A 16,823-nucleotide genomic window follows, 5' to 3' on the forward strand; every position below is an offset into this window, starting at 1 on the left:
CCTTCCAATCCCTCCCTTTTAAATGGAAATGTCTATCCCATGCCTGTCATACTCTTATTTTTTTTAAAGCAGGGAACTTGTTTTCTAGGTTCTCAGACCCCCCAGATGGGGAGAAATTTTGCCCCAAGACCGATCAAACCTAGAGTTTCACCCAGGCCTGATTTAAATGAGGGTGTTGCTCCTGGACTGTTGAGCATAGTTCTCAGAAACTTTGCTGTCCCCTAATAGTGTTCACCCATGTCTCGGCGATGGCTGGACCCTCCTGTTGCCCCTGCAATGCTCAGGTCACTGTCCTATACCCCTGCTTCTGCCAGTACCTCCGCAGCTTCTGAGGACCAGTCCCCACCGGGCATGGGCGAGAGATGTGCTCCACCGCCTTAAAGCTATGACACCCTCTGCTTGCACTGTCATAGAGATTCAGGCCCTTAGCATTCCCATACATGATTCATTTGGATTTTATTTTTTACTGAGATATAACTGGCATATAATATTATATTAGTTCAGGTGTACAACACAATGATTCGACACATGTATATATTGACAATGATCACCACAATAAATCTAGTTAACATCCACCACCACACGTAATTGCAGACTTTTTATTTGTGATGAGAACTTTTAAGATCTAGTCTCTTAGCAACTTTCAAATATAAGTACAGTATTATTAACTTCAGTCACCATGCAGTACCTTACATCCCTCTAACTTACTTATTTTATAACTGAAGGAGTTCTTATGTTTTTGTTCACTATTTCACAGAGACATTGCCCCCCTAAAATGCCAGCCAACATCTGCAGGAATGGGCCAGAATGCAATATACCATCTCTTCCTAATTCTACCTCTTACTTTTGGCCTTAATTCTCTTATTAAGAGATATGAATTTTTCCCCCTTTATCTCTCTGAATCTTTTTTTCAATGGAACCCCTTCTATGAAAAGCCTGCACCACCGGCCCTTCAACATATGTAGATATGCTTAAATTTTGCACTGGCCACACCAACTAGATTCTCCTTCTGCCACTTTCTACTACAAATATATGTCATTAAGCTCTAACAATGACATCATGGAAGTAAATAAAATTTCCCAACAAATTTTTGTTGTTGAATATAAAATGACTTGTTTTGTTTAATACACTTATTTCTACTCTTGTTTCCCAAAGATTTCGTTCCTTTCAGAGCAAGCTTCACTGCATTTTGAGAACAAAACTGGGTTAACTCTATCTAATCCCAAAACATATATTTATTTCTCTTTTGAATTATCTATTCATTTAAAATAGGGCTACAGGATAAAATGGGAGAATAAACTCCATATTTGCTGAAACAAATTCTTAAATTATTAAAGTTTCCCAGAAATCTATTTCGGAGATGAACAGGAACTCTCAGGGCAGGAGGTGCTATAAAATTTTTAAGTGAGTAGAAGAAAAAAGTCTGCATTAATCAATGTGTGTTTAACTATCTGGTTTGCCTATGGATATTAAAATGGCAACAAGCCAGGTTATAATCAAGGATGAAACACAACCCCCTTTTAACTGGCGACATAGAGGAATTTAGTTAAACCTCTAGGAGATATGTTGCTTATATTTGCAGTAAGTTTTGGTGAGATTCGCTGAATGCACGGGCTCAGTTACTGTCAACAAATGCACAGCAAGGTCACCTTGGATAAATACTCTGCTGTGCTATTACTGTGTTCACGACATCCACACGAGGGCAAGGGAGGGAAGAGTTACACTCTGGGTGATAACATGACCCTGGCAGGGCAAAGCTGAAGTCACCCTGAAACTCACTGCATCTAACATAGACCTGGAATATATAAATCAGTGAAATAATCTACGACTTACTGTGCCAGTTTTTCATACTCCCCACACTCTTCTCTTTCATGTCTCCATGATACTGAGCAGGATGTTCTTGTGCCGGGAAATACCCTGGCCTTCCTCTTTAGGTAGTGAATTCCAGCTCATCCTCCAAGGTCCAGATGGATTGCCACCACCTCTCTGAAGCCTTCAAACTTAGATTTACCATCTTCTCAACTTTTAGTTCAAGGTTCTTTGTAGTTTTCTGAAATGTAGTACTTATCCCATGATGATGTAACTGTTTTTTATTCAAATTACAAGAATGAAAGCTCAAAGAGCAGGGATCTTGTCTGTTTCATTCATTGCTATATCTCCAGGATCTAGGAAAATGCCTAGCACAAAGGAGTTGGATAAATATTTTTTTGAATGATCCATTTCTCTCTGTGGGCATGTTTTGGCAGAAAGGAAACACAATGAACCATATAGGGTAGTTATTTTCCAAATGATCCAGTTAAGTTATGAGGACAGACATAGGAACATGTTACTATAAGCAGTGGACTTGTAAAGAGGAAATAGACATTGAATTAGACAGAATACTTATTAAATTTATAGAAGCTAATTAGCTATCATAGTCTAAGTGGGAAATGGTGACATAGTGAGTTGTGAACATATATTTGAAAAAAATAAGCATAGTGAACTGAGATTGTCCATATTTATCAAAAGAGGCAGGCTCTTTTTTTAAAAAACTTTTTTTATTGAGTTATAGTCATTTTACAATGTTGTGTCAAATTCCAGTGTAGAGCACAATTTTTCAATTATACACGAACGTACGTATATTCATTGTCACTTTTTTTCGCTGTGAGCCACCGTAAGATCTTGTATATATTTCCATGTGCTATACAGTATAATCTTGTTTATCTATTCTACATACGCCTGTCAGTGTCTACAAATTTTAAAATCCCATTCTGTCCCTTCCCACCCCCAAAAGAGGCAGGCTTTTGAGGGAAGGATTGAAGTAGCAGGAAAGAAGAGATGTAGGATCAATGGAACGAAGGGATGGTGATGGAGAAGGACATGCTTGTAAGGAAAATAAGCAGACCATTTATGAATGGAAATTCTGGACAATAAGGTTGAGCAGATGAGCCAGACCAGGACTCAGAACTCAGAACTCAACCACCAATTGTGTGGCATTGAGCAAGAAAGCATCTAAGCCCCATGAGTTGCAGTTTCCTTATTTGTGCATTGGTAATAATAGCCAGGTTTTACTGTTTCACAAAGTTGTTGTGGGGATCAAGTGAGTTGAGATGATTCTGCCATAGGCAGGCAAACAAGCAGTAAGAAATAGGAGTCTACAAATTGTAATATATACTATGGTTTAAGTATTAGAGGAAAAAGTACTGGAAGGAAATAGCATTTCCCAATTAACAGCACTTACATTAGAATGATATTATTATGAGTGATCTTTCTTCCCCCTAATTTTCTCTCTATTTCAAGTCATCATCAAAGAAATATATTCATTAAAAATTCATTTCACTTGACAAATATTATCCTAGGTGCTGAGAAAAGAGGAGTGAATAAAAGATACAAGGTCTGAGCCCTCAAGTTGCTTAGATTTTAGTAGGCAGAGAGACACAAAACAGTGTAGATATATAAGATCATTTCAGATAACAAGTGCTGTGATTCTGGTGTACTGAAGGAGGAGGGTGTTGCTGGTAGACAGAGGAGTCAGGGGAGGTCTCAACGAGGCCAGCAGAGACCTATTTGAGCAGAGAACTAAATGATCAGTAGGTGGCAAGTCATAAATACTGAGCTGGGAGGAATGTTGTAGATAGTGGGTCAAGCAGCTATAAAGGCCATAAGCAGAATGAAGGATGTGTTCAAAAGACAGAAGGAAAGCCGGTGTGGCTGGAACACAGTGAGCAAGGAGGGTGTTGGAAAGTAAGAGCCACCAGATACACGAGGGCCAGATCATGAAGGACCTTTGAAACTGTGGTAAGGAAATTGGATCTTCTTCTCAGGGTAGTGATAAGGCACAGGGGTATTTTAAGCAGAAAGATGAAATGATGTGATTTAAACTTTTAACTAATATTTTATATATATGGATATATATGTGCATATATATGTACACACATATAGTAAATACATGTAAGTATATACACATATATGCATATATATATATATATATATAGTAAAGTATGACTGCTAGTTGATAAAATGGACTCCATCTTGATGTCATGTCATTCATTATCTGCCAAGGTCTAATTAATAGGAAAAAAAATGAGGTCGTTATATATACAGCCATATGTGGTCTTTTCAGTATTAGCTATTTTAAAAGAGGGGACACTTTGACATCACCTCCCAGAGCTTTATTAGTATGTTAGATAATTATTAACATATTTAAATAGGATTTATTGGATTCTCCGCTATGGGGCAAAGTTAAACTGTTGATTGGAAAGAGCAGTATTTTGAATGTCAGTTCTGGTTCTCTGCTTATTTTGCTAAGTTATTTTCTTTTGCATTTTATTTCCTCAAAACTATAAAGAAGCAGTGGTCCACATGAAAAAACAGGTATTAAGGAGAACTTTTTCAAATGTAAAGTTGTACAGATTTTGCTACTGAGTATTTGAAAATTATTGTTTGTCCTTCCCTTCCTGGCACATTCTTTTTTTTTTTTTTTTTTAACTTACCATTTTAACCATTATTTTGGAGAGGGGGCATAATTAGGTTTATTTATTGTTTTAATGATGGTGCTGGGGATTGAACCCAGGACCTTGTGCATGCAAAGCACAGCACTCTACCACTGAGCCAACCTGCCCCCAACACCCAGCACATTATTTCTAAGAAATAATAATGAGCTGAGCTCTTTTGAGTGAATAAATCTGCAGTAGAATGTTTTTGGCAGAGAGGCACATCAACTACTTTGTCCCCAAGATTTTTGTCACACTGGAAAAAGATTATTTTTAAATTTTAATAAAATACTTACAAATAATGAACTTGACAAAAATAATTTGAGAAGCCAGAAATATAATAATGGTGCAAATATATGTAGAAAAAGTAACATTGCAATAGATCTTTGAAAAAAAATTATACACCATTCTATTTTTTGTTTAAGCATTCTTTAAACTTGATAGTGAACAGTGCCATCAAAATCTCTTTTAACATTGTTGAATTTAATAAATATCTTCCAAGAATTACAAGACTCCTTTTCAGCTTTAGTTAAACATTTGAGTGTCTTGGAAAGCACTGAGTATAAATTTGAAACTACTGTTAAATATATGATGGGAAAATCAAGTTGATACTTTCATGCCAATAAAACACTCAATTACAAAACAACAGTAACAGCCAAAAAAAAAAAAAAAAAAAAAACACAACCCAAAACTAATGTAAGTTCCTAAAGCTCCATCACCAGCCTGGCTATCCCTTTGGAGCAGGCTACAGAATCTGCCCTCGGAAGTACGTGGGCACAACGAAAGAGCCAGCCCTTTTCCTCTGTCCTTTCTGTGCCTGAAACAACAGACTTATGAAATACTGCACATTTTCAATGTTGCCCAGAAAGTGAAAACACTTACTAATGAACTTTGATGTCAGTTTTAAAGCCATCTCCATAGAGAATGTTAATGCCCACACAACCTTCTTTCTCCCAAACAAAGGATGGCTTGCATTAATGCTGTCAGTGTCACAGAGGGAGACTTCATTAACCTTACTTTTTCCCAACTTTCCCTTTCCATTGGAAACAAAGTTGTTCAAAAAAGTCTATCAAGGCTTTATGTATCCTGTGAAGGCCTTTGTTGATTTTGAAAGTGAGTATCATTTCTTGAGCATTCACAAAGAGTCATCAAAAAGCACAGCCACTTTTGACAGTTGGAATAAAAAAGATATGATACCTTTCCCTACACTTTCATCCTCAGAAATGAAGATGATACAGTTTTCAAGGTGCTGTGATTGTTCTGCCTCCTTTGATGTAGTCAGCAATGCTTTTTCAACAGACATTTCACACAGAGTTCAAGATCTTCAGAGAGGTTCAGAAGATATAGGAGATTCTATCCTATTCTGCCCTTGGATGGTTTAGAGTCTTACTGTGTTAGGAAGGACAAATAGAAATGAAGTTACTTAAGAATTGCTAGAGGGACTGTGTGGTTTAAGAGCTCAGGCTCTTGATTAGACCGCCCTGTGTTCAAATCCTGCCCTTACCACGTTCTACCTTTGAGACACACTTATCTTCGCGAACCTAAATTTCTGCAAAACAAATTTAAATTTAGCAGCCTAGGGTTGCTATGAGGATGGAAGAAATAATGAATCATGCATATAAAGTTCTGAGCATGGTGCCGGGGCACCAAATTAGTACTTAACAGCAGTAGCCATCACTTCTTGGTAAACAGTAATAAAGAAAATGATTACTATATCAAACCAGTTGTTTGTTTTCAGGGAGCCTTTGAGAACATTACAAACTTACATTCACAAATTGTAAATATGGACTACGTTTTCATTTTTCTTTAATAGGCATTTTAAACTGTTGTGTGGCGTACAATGTGGGTCTCCCAGAAGCAAAGATCTTTTCCGGTCCTTCAAGTGAACAGTTTGGCTATGCGGTGCAGCAGTTTATAAATCCAAAAGGCAACTGGTAAGAATGTTCTCTTCTTTCTGATTTCAGTAAAAACACTAAACAGATTTAATATTTGACTATAATTGCTTGTTCAAATTGGTACATGAATATATGATTAATAGCCCTCAAATATTCTTAAATGAAGGATTTTTCTGTGAAAGTTGATACCTCGCAGATTGATAATTAATGGGATGGCATAGAAGTACTTTTTAAAACCTAGGTAAAAAATTTTGTCTAAATATTCCAGAGTGAATTCATATTACCAGATGTGACTTTAATATATAGATAATAGATGATAAACAGACAGACTTGTCTTCCTTTCTTACTCTGTAAATCGGTACCCATTAGGCTTTGTAGATATTCAGCTAACTAATGCTGCCTCTGGGCCATTTCTAGATGGCAGAATTGTCCCCTAAATTTTCCCCTTCAGCAAAGCTTTATCTACTGGCTTCATTCTAAGTCTGTGGACCTTACCTCATGTGATGTAGGGTCTCATGCTCCGTGTTGCAGCAGAAGGCCCCAGGCTCACCCTGGATCTGGATCATCTAGAGCTCTTTCCAGTGATTTATATGGGCTATTGTTGGTTTATCAAATAAGAGCTATAATTTATACCCTTTTTTTCTGTGTGAACTTGTCTGATACTCTAAAAAAAAACTGAATTCGAAGAAACATTTGGAATCTTTATCACATTTTACAGCATGCCTGTCTCTGTGATGGGGGAACAAAATGAAATTATCAGTCAGGAGGATAGTGTATCTTAGAAGGCATCTTGGAGGAGGCGAATCATGAGCTGGGTCTTAAGGAGTGGAGATGAACAGATGGGAGAAGAGCATTAACTACCATGAGGAGACGTGGGAAGCGATACATGTTGCAGACAGTTTGTCCATCATCTGGAAGGAGAAAAACACTATGGTTGGAAACCCAAAGAGCAGCATTTACTGTCATCACTTACGGTATAAGAGAGAGAGCATCTCTAACAATTAGCTAATTATGCTTTGATAGCCATAAACCTGAAAAATGTTCTGGTCGGAATAGTTTGACCTTGGAATTTAGCAGGTGAAGTTGTAATGCCCTCCCATGTTACCTGTCCAGCCCTGACTCTCCTGAACTGCAACACCCATATCGGACATCTCCACTTTCATGCCTAATAGACATAGACTGAACTGACAGAAAACAAATATCTGATTTTCTCCATCAGCAGGTGACGGCAATATCCTTGACCCCTCCCCTTCTCTCCCCTCCTCTGTATCTCCTCCGTTAGCCAGTCCTGCTGCCCCCACCACCAAAACACCTAAGACAACAGACCATTTCTCACTATCTTTCCTGTGCCCCTGATCCGAGGCCACACAAGCCCCTGCAGGGACAGCAGCCACAGCTTCTCAGCCCCTCTCCGGCTTCCCTTCTACAGCCTCCACTCTTCCCACTGCAGCCAGTGTGGACTTTGTAAAACACAGTCCAAGTAATGTCACCCCCTAGAGGAAAACCCTCTGTGGCTTTCCACTGTAATTAGAATACATTAAAATTTCTTAAAGGCTGCTTCATGATCTGGTCTCGTCTGCCTCTCCTATCTCAGGTTTCACCCTTCACCCTGGTTCTCTGTGCCCGTTACTTCCGTCTTTTGTCTGCCCCTCGAACACACCAGCCTCTTCAAAGCGTCCGCACGTGCTCTTCTCCTGGAAGGAGCGGTCTTCCCAGATCTTTACTCAGCTGGTTGGCTCTTATCTCTCGGTCTCAGCTCAGATGCCTCCTCCTCCAAGAGCCCTGTCAGAGCCAGCCTATCTGAATGAGCACCTGACCATACCTCTTACTCACTCTCTAGCCTTTTATGCTGATTTATTTTCCATACAGCGGTTATTACCATCTGAAATTACCCAGTTTTGTTTATGTGCTCGCTGTCTTGTTTTCTGCCCTGTCTCTGAGTGTAGGTGCACTGCTTTGTTCCCTGGTGTGTGCTCAGAACCCAGACTGTTCTGAGCACCCACCAGTGAACAAAGCATCGAGTGGGGTGGGGGTGTCAATAATTATTTATTGAAGGACCGAATGAAAGTCCTGATTCCAACTGATTGACCCAAGGCAGTTTACAAACTGAATTCTAGTAGACGGACTTCAGTAGGAGCTGAGAAAGACCTTCACAAGCGTGGCCTTGCTGAGGACAACCTGGCATTAAGCTTGAGGTTATTTTTTCTAAGTAACAGTTTTTCTGGGACAAGGAAAGCGCCACCATGAGTAATAGATGCTGGTAGATAGGATAAGCCTATCAAGGATTGTAGGCAACTCAACCACTGGCCACATTGCAGGTAGGAAGTTAAGACCAAAAGGGACAAAAAGTTGACAACCTGGCAAAAAGCCATTCTTCTGTCCCTCCCCAGGATTCCCTCTAAGCATACAAAGCATGCCTAACAGACAAGTGGGTTAGCACTTTATGGTGAGACTCTGGTACTGACAGGGTTATGTCAAGACGGGGGACACCAGACATTCCTAAATTCTGCCTTGGCCTTCTCGTGACATTCCTGAAGACACACAAACACAGGACACCGGCTGCTGGCGAACAAGGCACAGGCTGCTGTTGGCTGGGCTGGTGCTTTTAGCTCCAGTGTAGAGCTTTCTGGTAAGGTGTCGTGTGAGGCTTATCAAGGCCTTCCTTCCCTCAAGCCTGGATGTAACCACCAGCTGGTGTGGGCAGAGCCACCACACGGGAAGAAGGGGAGGGCGCCATCTTACCTGAGGGCCCCACCCTGTGGAGTGGAAAGCAGGAGGGAGAGAGAACAGAAGCGGGTGCGGCGTGCCAGCCCGGGTCCTTCACCGCCCTGGCCTTGTAACGTCCAAGTCACGGACGTGACCTTCTAGTCCACCACAGGCTGGACGCTACGTGAAGTGCAGGATGCACAAAACATAGCGCTTGACTTGAAGGCGCGTGGAGTGGAGTCAGTGAGGAAGACGGATGTGCAGAGCAGGCAGCAGGGAGGAACGCCAGAGACGGAAGTGCCAGCCCCGTAGTGAGCGGGGGCTGGGTCCCTTTAGTGTCGCTTGCTGCGTTCACTTACTGCTCGTTTTCTCTTCCCGGGGCCTAGGACGCCGGGCCCTGCGGGCCTCTCCCGGTGGCCTGGCCCCCCGCGGTGCCCTGCTCGGAGGGCAGGGCTGGGGCGGGATCCCCGTGCGGGCGTCCCCGCCCCCGTGCTGGGGTGGGCCACAGTGAGGACCCGCAGCCTTCCCAACTCTCAGGCGCAAGGAAAATAATACGAAACTTGGCGTCCAGAATGGCCTATTTGTTTTGACAGTTGGCACCGTGCCCTCCGCCACTCCTAATTTATGACAGTCGCACAGACATTATGGAAGTAGCAGATGTGGAAGGACTGTTTAAACATTACCTCTCCTTCTGATTCTAATCAAGTTATCTTTGGCCACAGAAAGTGGTATTACTATGAATTCCTTTAATAAACTGTGAATCTTTTCCCCTCAGACTGTACATATGTAACACACAACACACGTGTGCACACCCTTATTTGTTCACTCCCTTAAAGCTTGTTCTGAAGCTGCTGTTTTGGTAGTGTTTTCCTCTGCATACTTTGATTTTCTTTACAGTCTGTCTTGTTGAGCCCCGACTCCATCTCTCAGCCCTTTCTTTCCTTCTGACAACTCGCTGAAGGCTCTAGTCTAAGTTTTCTTAAATCACACTCTGCTGTTTTTAAAGTCAACTTTAGCTATTCCATATGTCCCATATTGCTAAGCATTTGCAGGGGGATATTTTGCATTGGGATCTACAAGATTTTAACAAAATAATCTCAACTCCTTTGCTAGTTTCATTTATTACACTTTTATTACTCTGTAGACTTTCACTCTAGAAACAGTGGTGATATGGCTTTGAGAATTCATGAACCTTTTTAACAGTCTCAAATGAGTTGGGTAATTTTAAAAGCAATTACCTTCCAAGTAGAGCCCTGGAGCTCCCCTCTGTCTGTAAGTAAGATTGTGGTCTCTTCTCCCTTCAGTGTGGGCAAAAGGTCATCCCATTTTGGAGTCTTCATTTTATACACAGGATGTTCAAATGTAGGTGATGCAATCCTTATCACAAACAGTTACACAAAGGATTGTGATATGTTTAAAGTCATTTCCTGAAAGCTTGCAGTGGTACACACTGTTTCTGTTTGTCTAATCTGACGGCCTGTCTGAAGAATGATCTGAGCTCATTATATGACTCAAAAACCTTAGAAGACTGCAATCACTTGTGTGACGAGGACTGTCTGGGAATCGGGGGTATTTCCAGTTACAGTAATGTATTTCCTTGTTCTGGTGAGGGCCACTGCATGCTTGTTCCTTAACAGGAGAAATAAAATGAACATGTGTCATGGCCCCCCAAAAACTTCCATCTATATATGAGCTTATATTATAGTTTTTACTTTTTAATTAAGAAGCATTTAGGAAAGCTTTTGTGTGTTATAAATATGACAGATTGTAAGAAATAGCTCTGTAAGAAAATTTTAGGTAAATAATGAAGAAACATTCAACTGTACAGCAGACATCAGAGATGATGTCATACAGTACACTGGCAACATCAACACCGGTATTTGCTGAATACTCATTCTTTGCCAAACACATAATACTCAGGATGATTCTAAAAGCTTTGTGAAATTATTACCAATTTTACAAATGAGAAGAGAAGAGTAAGACTTAAAAAGTTTAGTTTGCCTAACTTTACAGAGCTAAGAAGTAATATGCATAGGGTAGCTTAATGCAAAATGGAGATAAAGTGTACCCTGTGGATGAATTTTTATAAGTATCAAAGGAGGAAAGTAGCAGAATGTAATTGGCATTTATGAATAATATGTAAATAACATTTTCATATAAACTTTATAAAGTAAGATAAACTTCATTCAGCATTTTGAATGAAAAATTCTGTTAAAAGTGTTGCCTGGGCAGGGATGATGGTTCCCATCTGTCTTTTTATTCTCTCATAATCAGGGATTTGTCATATAAGTCAAGAGCCAGAGCACAAGGGTTTTGCCCTCAGCTTCCCCACCACTTAGCTGGGTGACCTGGGGAAAAATCACAAAACCTCTCTGGAGCACAAAGACAATGCCATCCCCACCAGGGCAGAAGTTCTGGGCACCTTGTGAGAGAATAAAAGTCAAGCACTTCAAAGACTAAACTACTGTGCATATATGAGGTGCTGTTATTAGCGCTGTGTAAAAATATACAGGAAGAAAACCTGGATTTTTAATAATTCCTTCCTCCCCACCTCTCTCCACCACTGCCTCAGCCATTTCTCATCTGCCAGGGATTAGCTTCCATGCATATTGGATTAGCTTTATTCCATTTCTTCTTCTTGGTCAGGAATGCTGTTCTGATCCCTTTACAAAAATAATCTTTGTCTTTCATTATATGGCCTTTAAATATTATGTCTCTTTCCCCAGATAAAATCTCTTGCCATTAGGTTTTCCTGGCAGTGTCATTTAGCATGCTTTGTTTATTCACAAGGTTTGCTTTTATTGTAAATTCATGACATATATATTCCTTTTTGTTTTTCCATTACATTTTAGTTGTTTTCACCAACTTGTAACTTAGTTGTATTTTTGATTCTGCAAAGGCATTAGAAGTCTGACTGTAATATATTCTTGCACTTTTAAGTTTGAAAAACTTATTGTTACTATTTTTATAAATATTTATTATGCTGTTGTCATGTACTCAAACCATTACTCAACACTATCAATATAGGTGTGCAGAGTGGCGGGTTTCCTATCAATGCCTTTCCCTTGACTAACAGTAGGGGTGGGATAAATAGGGAACCAAGTACCTACTTGATAACCCCATGAACCCCTCTAGTGTTGATTCACCTATGTTTATCTCACCATAATTCATTTTTTTGCCACTAAGTTAAAATAATCTTTATGGCTAAAATTTTTTTTAATGGTTTGTGTTATCTATCATAAATAAAAATCTATAGCAGAAAAGTCACTTTAAATATCCCTTACTCTGACTGACTTCTCCCTTCCCTGGCTCTGGTCACAGATTTGTGTGTATGCCCACAAACACAGGGACACACACACGTACCACCTTCTGTGACTTGCATGTGGGATAGATCTGCTGCCCCAGAATATCTGGAGACCTCCAGTGGTCTGTGAAAATCCTCCATGCTTCACCAGCTAGTCTCCTGATTTTAAGCTTTCCTCTGTGTTAATGCCTATATGTCTGTTTTTAGAATGTGTTCATTCATGATAGTGAATGGGACTCACACACGCCCACATACACCTTCCTGGTGGTTGATTACCTGAAACTTTCCCATCCATCTAACTCCATCTGAAGAAGGGTCCAGAGAATGCTAAGTGGCAAGGGTGGAGACTATTTGCTAAGTTGCTCTGGGCCCGTGTGATGGGGCCACAGTGAGTACCCTCTCCTCTAGAGGAGTTCTTACTCAATTTCCTATGGTGGAGAGAATTGGAGATTTGGAATGAAAGGACATAGGTGCAGGTATAAGCATGGTTGCCAACTAGACACTTAGACTCAGTTTCTTTATATGAAAACAAGAATAGTTATAACATTTGACCTCACCGGGTATCTATCTATAAGGATCAAAGAATATAATGCACATAGATGTGCCTTATAAACTGTAAAGCAGTTTACAAATATTGTTGCTTTTCCAACTTTTAATCATTATTAACCATCTGTCAAAGCACATAGTTAAAAGGTACTGTCTCATGGGCTTTGATTTATAAAAATGTGTGGTCTTAAAAGCATTCCTTCCATCCTTGCTGGCGCATAAGAATGTGGAATTTTTATCATCACAAGGCTTTAAATTGAATGTTTTGGCTCTTGAATTTAACTTCAGGAAAACTACATGTTGGGTGAGGCAACCTAATAGAATCAGTTTGTATTGATTCGTTTGCTTCTAGTGCAAAAGCTAATTTCCAAGGATTTTATGAGACAGAACAATAGGCTTAAGATGTTTCATGTAATGAGCTTGGTGGACTCTGCATCAGGGAACTGAATGAAAGACCTTGAGGGTTCAACCATCCCACTGTTTGAGGAAGCGATCTGGCAGCCAAAGTGGTCTGAGGCAGCATAATGAAGCGGGGATACTAAAATTGCCTTTCAACATATGCCAAGGAGTTTATTCCATTTATAATAGCAACGTTTCCCAACCACAGGCTAAAAATGAACTCTCCTACCTGTCTTATACCTTCCTAGAGATGTGAAGCCTTTATGGGTGAATTTTTCCCATCAGAAGCTCCTGTTAACGTTGCAAGCAGGGAGCCGTACAGAATTCAGCAGACTCCTTGTGTTGACGTGGCCTGGAACTAAACCATATAGGGAACAGTATTTATAAACTGTAGGCTTTTAAGTTTCTCACCGTAATGTGAGTATTATATATAACAAACTTCTGATCTCAAACAGAATATCCCCTTGGATGTCTGATGGACATCTCAGACTGACAAATACCTCCGCCTAAACTCCCGAGCTTCCCTTCCCTCAAAATCTTGCTCTACTTGACTATATTCCCCTAATGTGACGAAGGCCACATGGTTGCTTTCAGTTCTAGCCAGAAATCTTGGGGGTCATTCTTGACCTTTTTTTTTTTTTTTATTGAAATACAGTCAATTATAATGTGTCAATTTCTGGTGTACAGCACAATGTCCCATATACATACACATTCTTGATCTTTTTTCTTTAAAAACTAACCTCTCAAGGAATCGTGCTGGCCATGTCTTCAAAATACATCTAAAATAAGGACACTCGTCACCTCCTTCCCTTCTGCCTGCACCGTAGGAGCCCGGCATCACCTCTCACCTGCATTATCGCAGGTGCCTTCTAAGTGCTTCACCTTTACCCCAATGCAATCATCCTCAAGAGAGAAGCCTTCAAAACCCTTCTAAAATATGTTAGATCACATCACTACTCTGCTCAAAACCCTCCAGTAGCTCTCTCATTTCACTCAAGAGGAAAGCACAGTCCTTACAGTGTCATAGAAGTCTCTCCATGATCTGGGCCCATTACCAGTATGACCTCATCTCCTACCATGTCCCCCCTCATGCATTCTGGTGCAGCCACAGGGCTTTTGCACTTGCTGTTCCCAGAGCCAGGACTAGTCATCCACCAGAGTCTTAGGGTTTACTTTTTTCCTTCCTTCAAGTCTTTACTTAAACATCACCTTCTCATTGAAGCCTCCTAGTCATCCTGATAAATATTACAACACCCTCCATCCCATACTCCTAACTCTGTCCTGCTCATTTTCCCACAAAGCACTGCTTACCATCACCATATGTTTTACCTACTTATTAAATGTATTGTCTGTCTTTTCCCACTAGAATGGAAACTTGATGAGGCCATAAAATTTTGGCTGACTTATTTACCAATATATTCCCAGTGCCTAGAACTGAGTCTGGCACATAGCTGGCCTGGCCACCATATACAGTCTCACAAGTTGTATACTGCACAAGGCCCAGGCACGCCATTCATGTGGGAATAGTGCCCCCAGAGTTGTGCAACATGTCGGCCCCATAGGCGCTCAAGAACCATTTATTGAATCAAATAAAACAAGTTTTGCCCTAGTATTTTAAGTACACCTCTGTCAATAATCTCTAGAAAAATCTCCAGTATGAAAGGACCACTCAAAGTGTTTAGACCAAAGGAAGATATTTATAACAGTCCCTGGATTGCGGGTTTAAAACTACCTACGCCACCATAAATACTGTTTACTAACTAAACAAAGTATTTTGAATTCCACTGGAGGTGGGCAAATTGGCTATGTTTTGGAAGTCTATATAATCACTATTTTCCCACAAGAAAATTGAACAGTAAGTGTTATTTTAAGTAGTCTTGGAAGAATTCCCAGTTTCAGTGTAGGAAAAGAGAAGTTTATATCTTGGGATTTTTGTTTTGTTTTTAGAATCAGCACACACGACTGTTCATGCAGCTCTTTGTCTGGCTGTGATTAAATTAAATCCCTTACTTCAAAGAGACTTTGCCGTCTTCAGCAGGGTTGACCCACTAATGTATCCTGTTCCCCACCTTTACAACATTCTCTCCTGGCATGTTTCTTCCTGCCACAGCTGATTACATAAAATTTTATAGATAAATATACCTGCCTCCCTCAGCTTCCTGTCTGATTAATTTAAGAATGTCCCAATTCCCTCGGAGTAGCCACAGGTGATGTCATAGCCTCTCCTTATGAGGATGAGTTGTCAGGAACAAGGACTTCACTGAGACCTATGGGTGCAAGGGAGGAGGAGAATCTACTGAAAATGTTGCCAATAAAGGAGGTGGGCAATGGTTTTGGGAATACTCTCTGTAGTGACGAGTATGACCTGTGACTTACTAATTGCTAATGTGGTTCACTGTATTTAAAGAATGAGTCATCTAGGATGAGGGCAGCCTTGCTGTTCTTCAGCAGTCACCAAAACGGTCTAGTTTTCCACCGGCTTCTATTGTTGTGTGTTAAGATGGTGCAGTCCCGCTAAGAGATGTCAATATATGCTTTGAGAGAATCTCAAGTACTTTCGCATCCTTCTTGTTTAGTGGCACACAACTTTCCTTTCTTCCTGTCTGATTGATGTGGGGGGGCAATAACTCTCACGGCTATAGTCAGGTAACCCCTCCTGAGGTTCCAGGTGATCAAATCCTGAATTGTGAGATGAAGTGGGAGGAGGTGAGAGGGCGGGTGTCCGTGGAATGCTTAGTCAACAGGAAACAGCAAGTAGCCTTTTGACTTTCTCACTGAGAAAACAGGGATGTAGTGGTGCGGCTTTACTGCTGGAGGCTCTGAGAACAGGATGCTTACACTGTAGATGAGAAATATTTAACTTCTGTTCCTCAGTGTGTTTCTTTGGAATGCGGTGGGGATGGCTGGGACGTGTGCACCATAGAAGCCACTCAAATGACTACAGTTGGGACCACCTGAACATACCCTGTTCTTACCGGATTGTAAACCTTACAGCCAAGGCCCGCGCACACGTCCCGTCCCCTGTTCCACCCCACCCCACCTCAGTAGGTGTGGCCTGACCCTCAGGCTCCGGGTTCTACTCCTTGATGATTCTAAAGCCCAACCCATCTGTTGAAATAGTTCTCCCAACTGGGCCCTTTGCCAGACCTTGCTTCTGGAGGAAAGAGAATAAATAGCCAAAGGGTTAGGAGCTTCAGTGTCAGAATCAGTTATCCTTGGCTCTCCCGACCCATGTAAACATGTAAATCTCCCTGGGTCTCAGTAGTTCCTTCTGTAAAATGGAGATAAAACAATCTCAGACTTGTTCTGCACATGAAATTAATAATGTTCAGAAAGCCTCACACTCAGTACCTGCTGTTGTGAGATTTGCTGTCATTAATGTCTTCCCAGCATGTAAAGGGGCAAAGCCACACTTCCTATTATAGTTTCTTGCTAGAAGGGGCTATTTTTGTTCCCTGCAGACTCCTCAGTCAGCTTTCATTTAAAAAAATAAAAACACAA

The 16,823-nt window shown here is 40.7% G+C and overlaps 1 protein-coding gene across 2 annotated transcripts in view; it reads left to right on the forward strand.

Moving 5' to 3' along the window:
- ITGA2 (integrin subunit alpha 2) overlaps positions 1-16,823 on the forward strand; it is a 95,395-nt gene that overhangs the window by 18,127 nt on the left and 60,445 nt on the right. For both annotated transcript variants that reach the window (XM_045525067.2, XM_010966302.3), the window contains exon 2: positions 6,286-6,406. In XM_045525067.2, coding sequence (XP_045381023.1) covers positions 6,286-6,406 — 121 coding nt within the window. The remainder of the gene's footprint in view (positions 1-6,285; positions 6,407-16,823) is intronic.

The sequence above is a fragment of the Camelus bactrianus genome, chromosome 3 (assembly GCF_048773025.1).
Source record: "Camelus bactrianus isolate YW-2024 breed Bactrian camel chromosome 3, ASM4877302v1, whole genome shotgun sequence".
In the NCBI taxonomy this organism is placed as follows: domain Eukaryota; kingdom Metazoa; phylum Chordata; class Mammalia; order Artiodactyla; family Camelidae; genus Camelus; species Camelus bactrianus.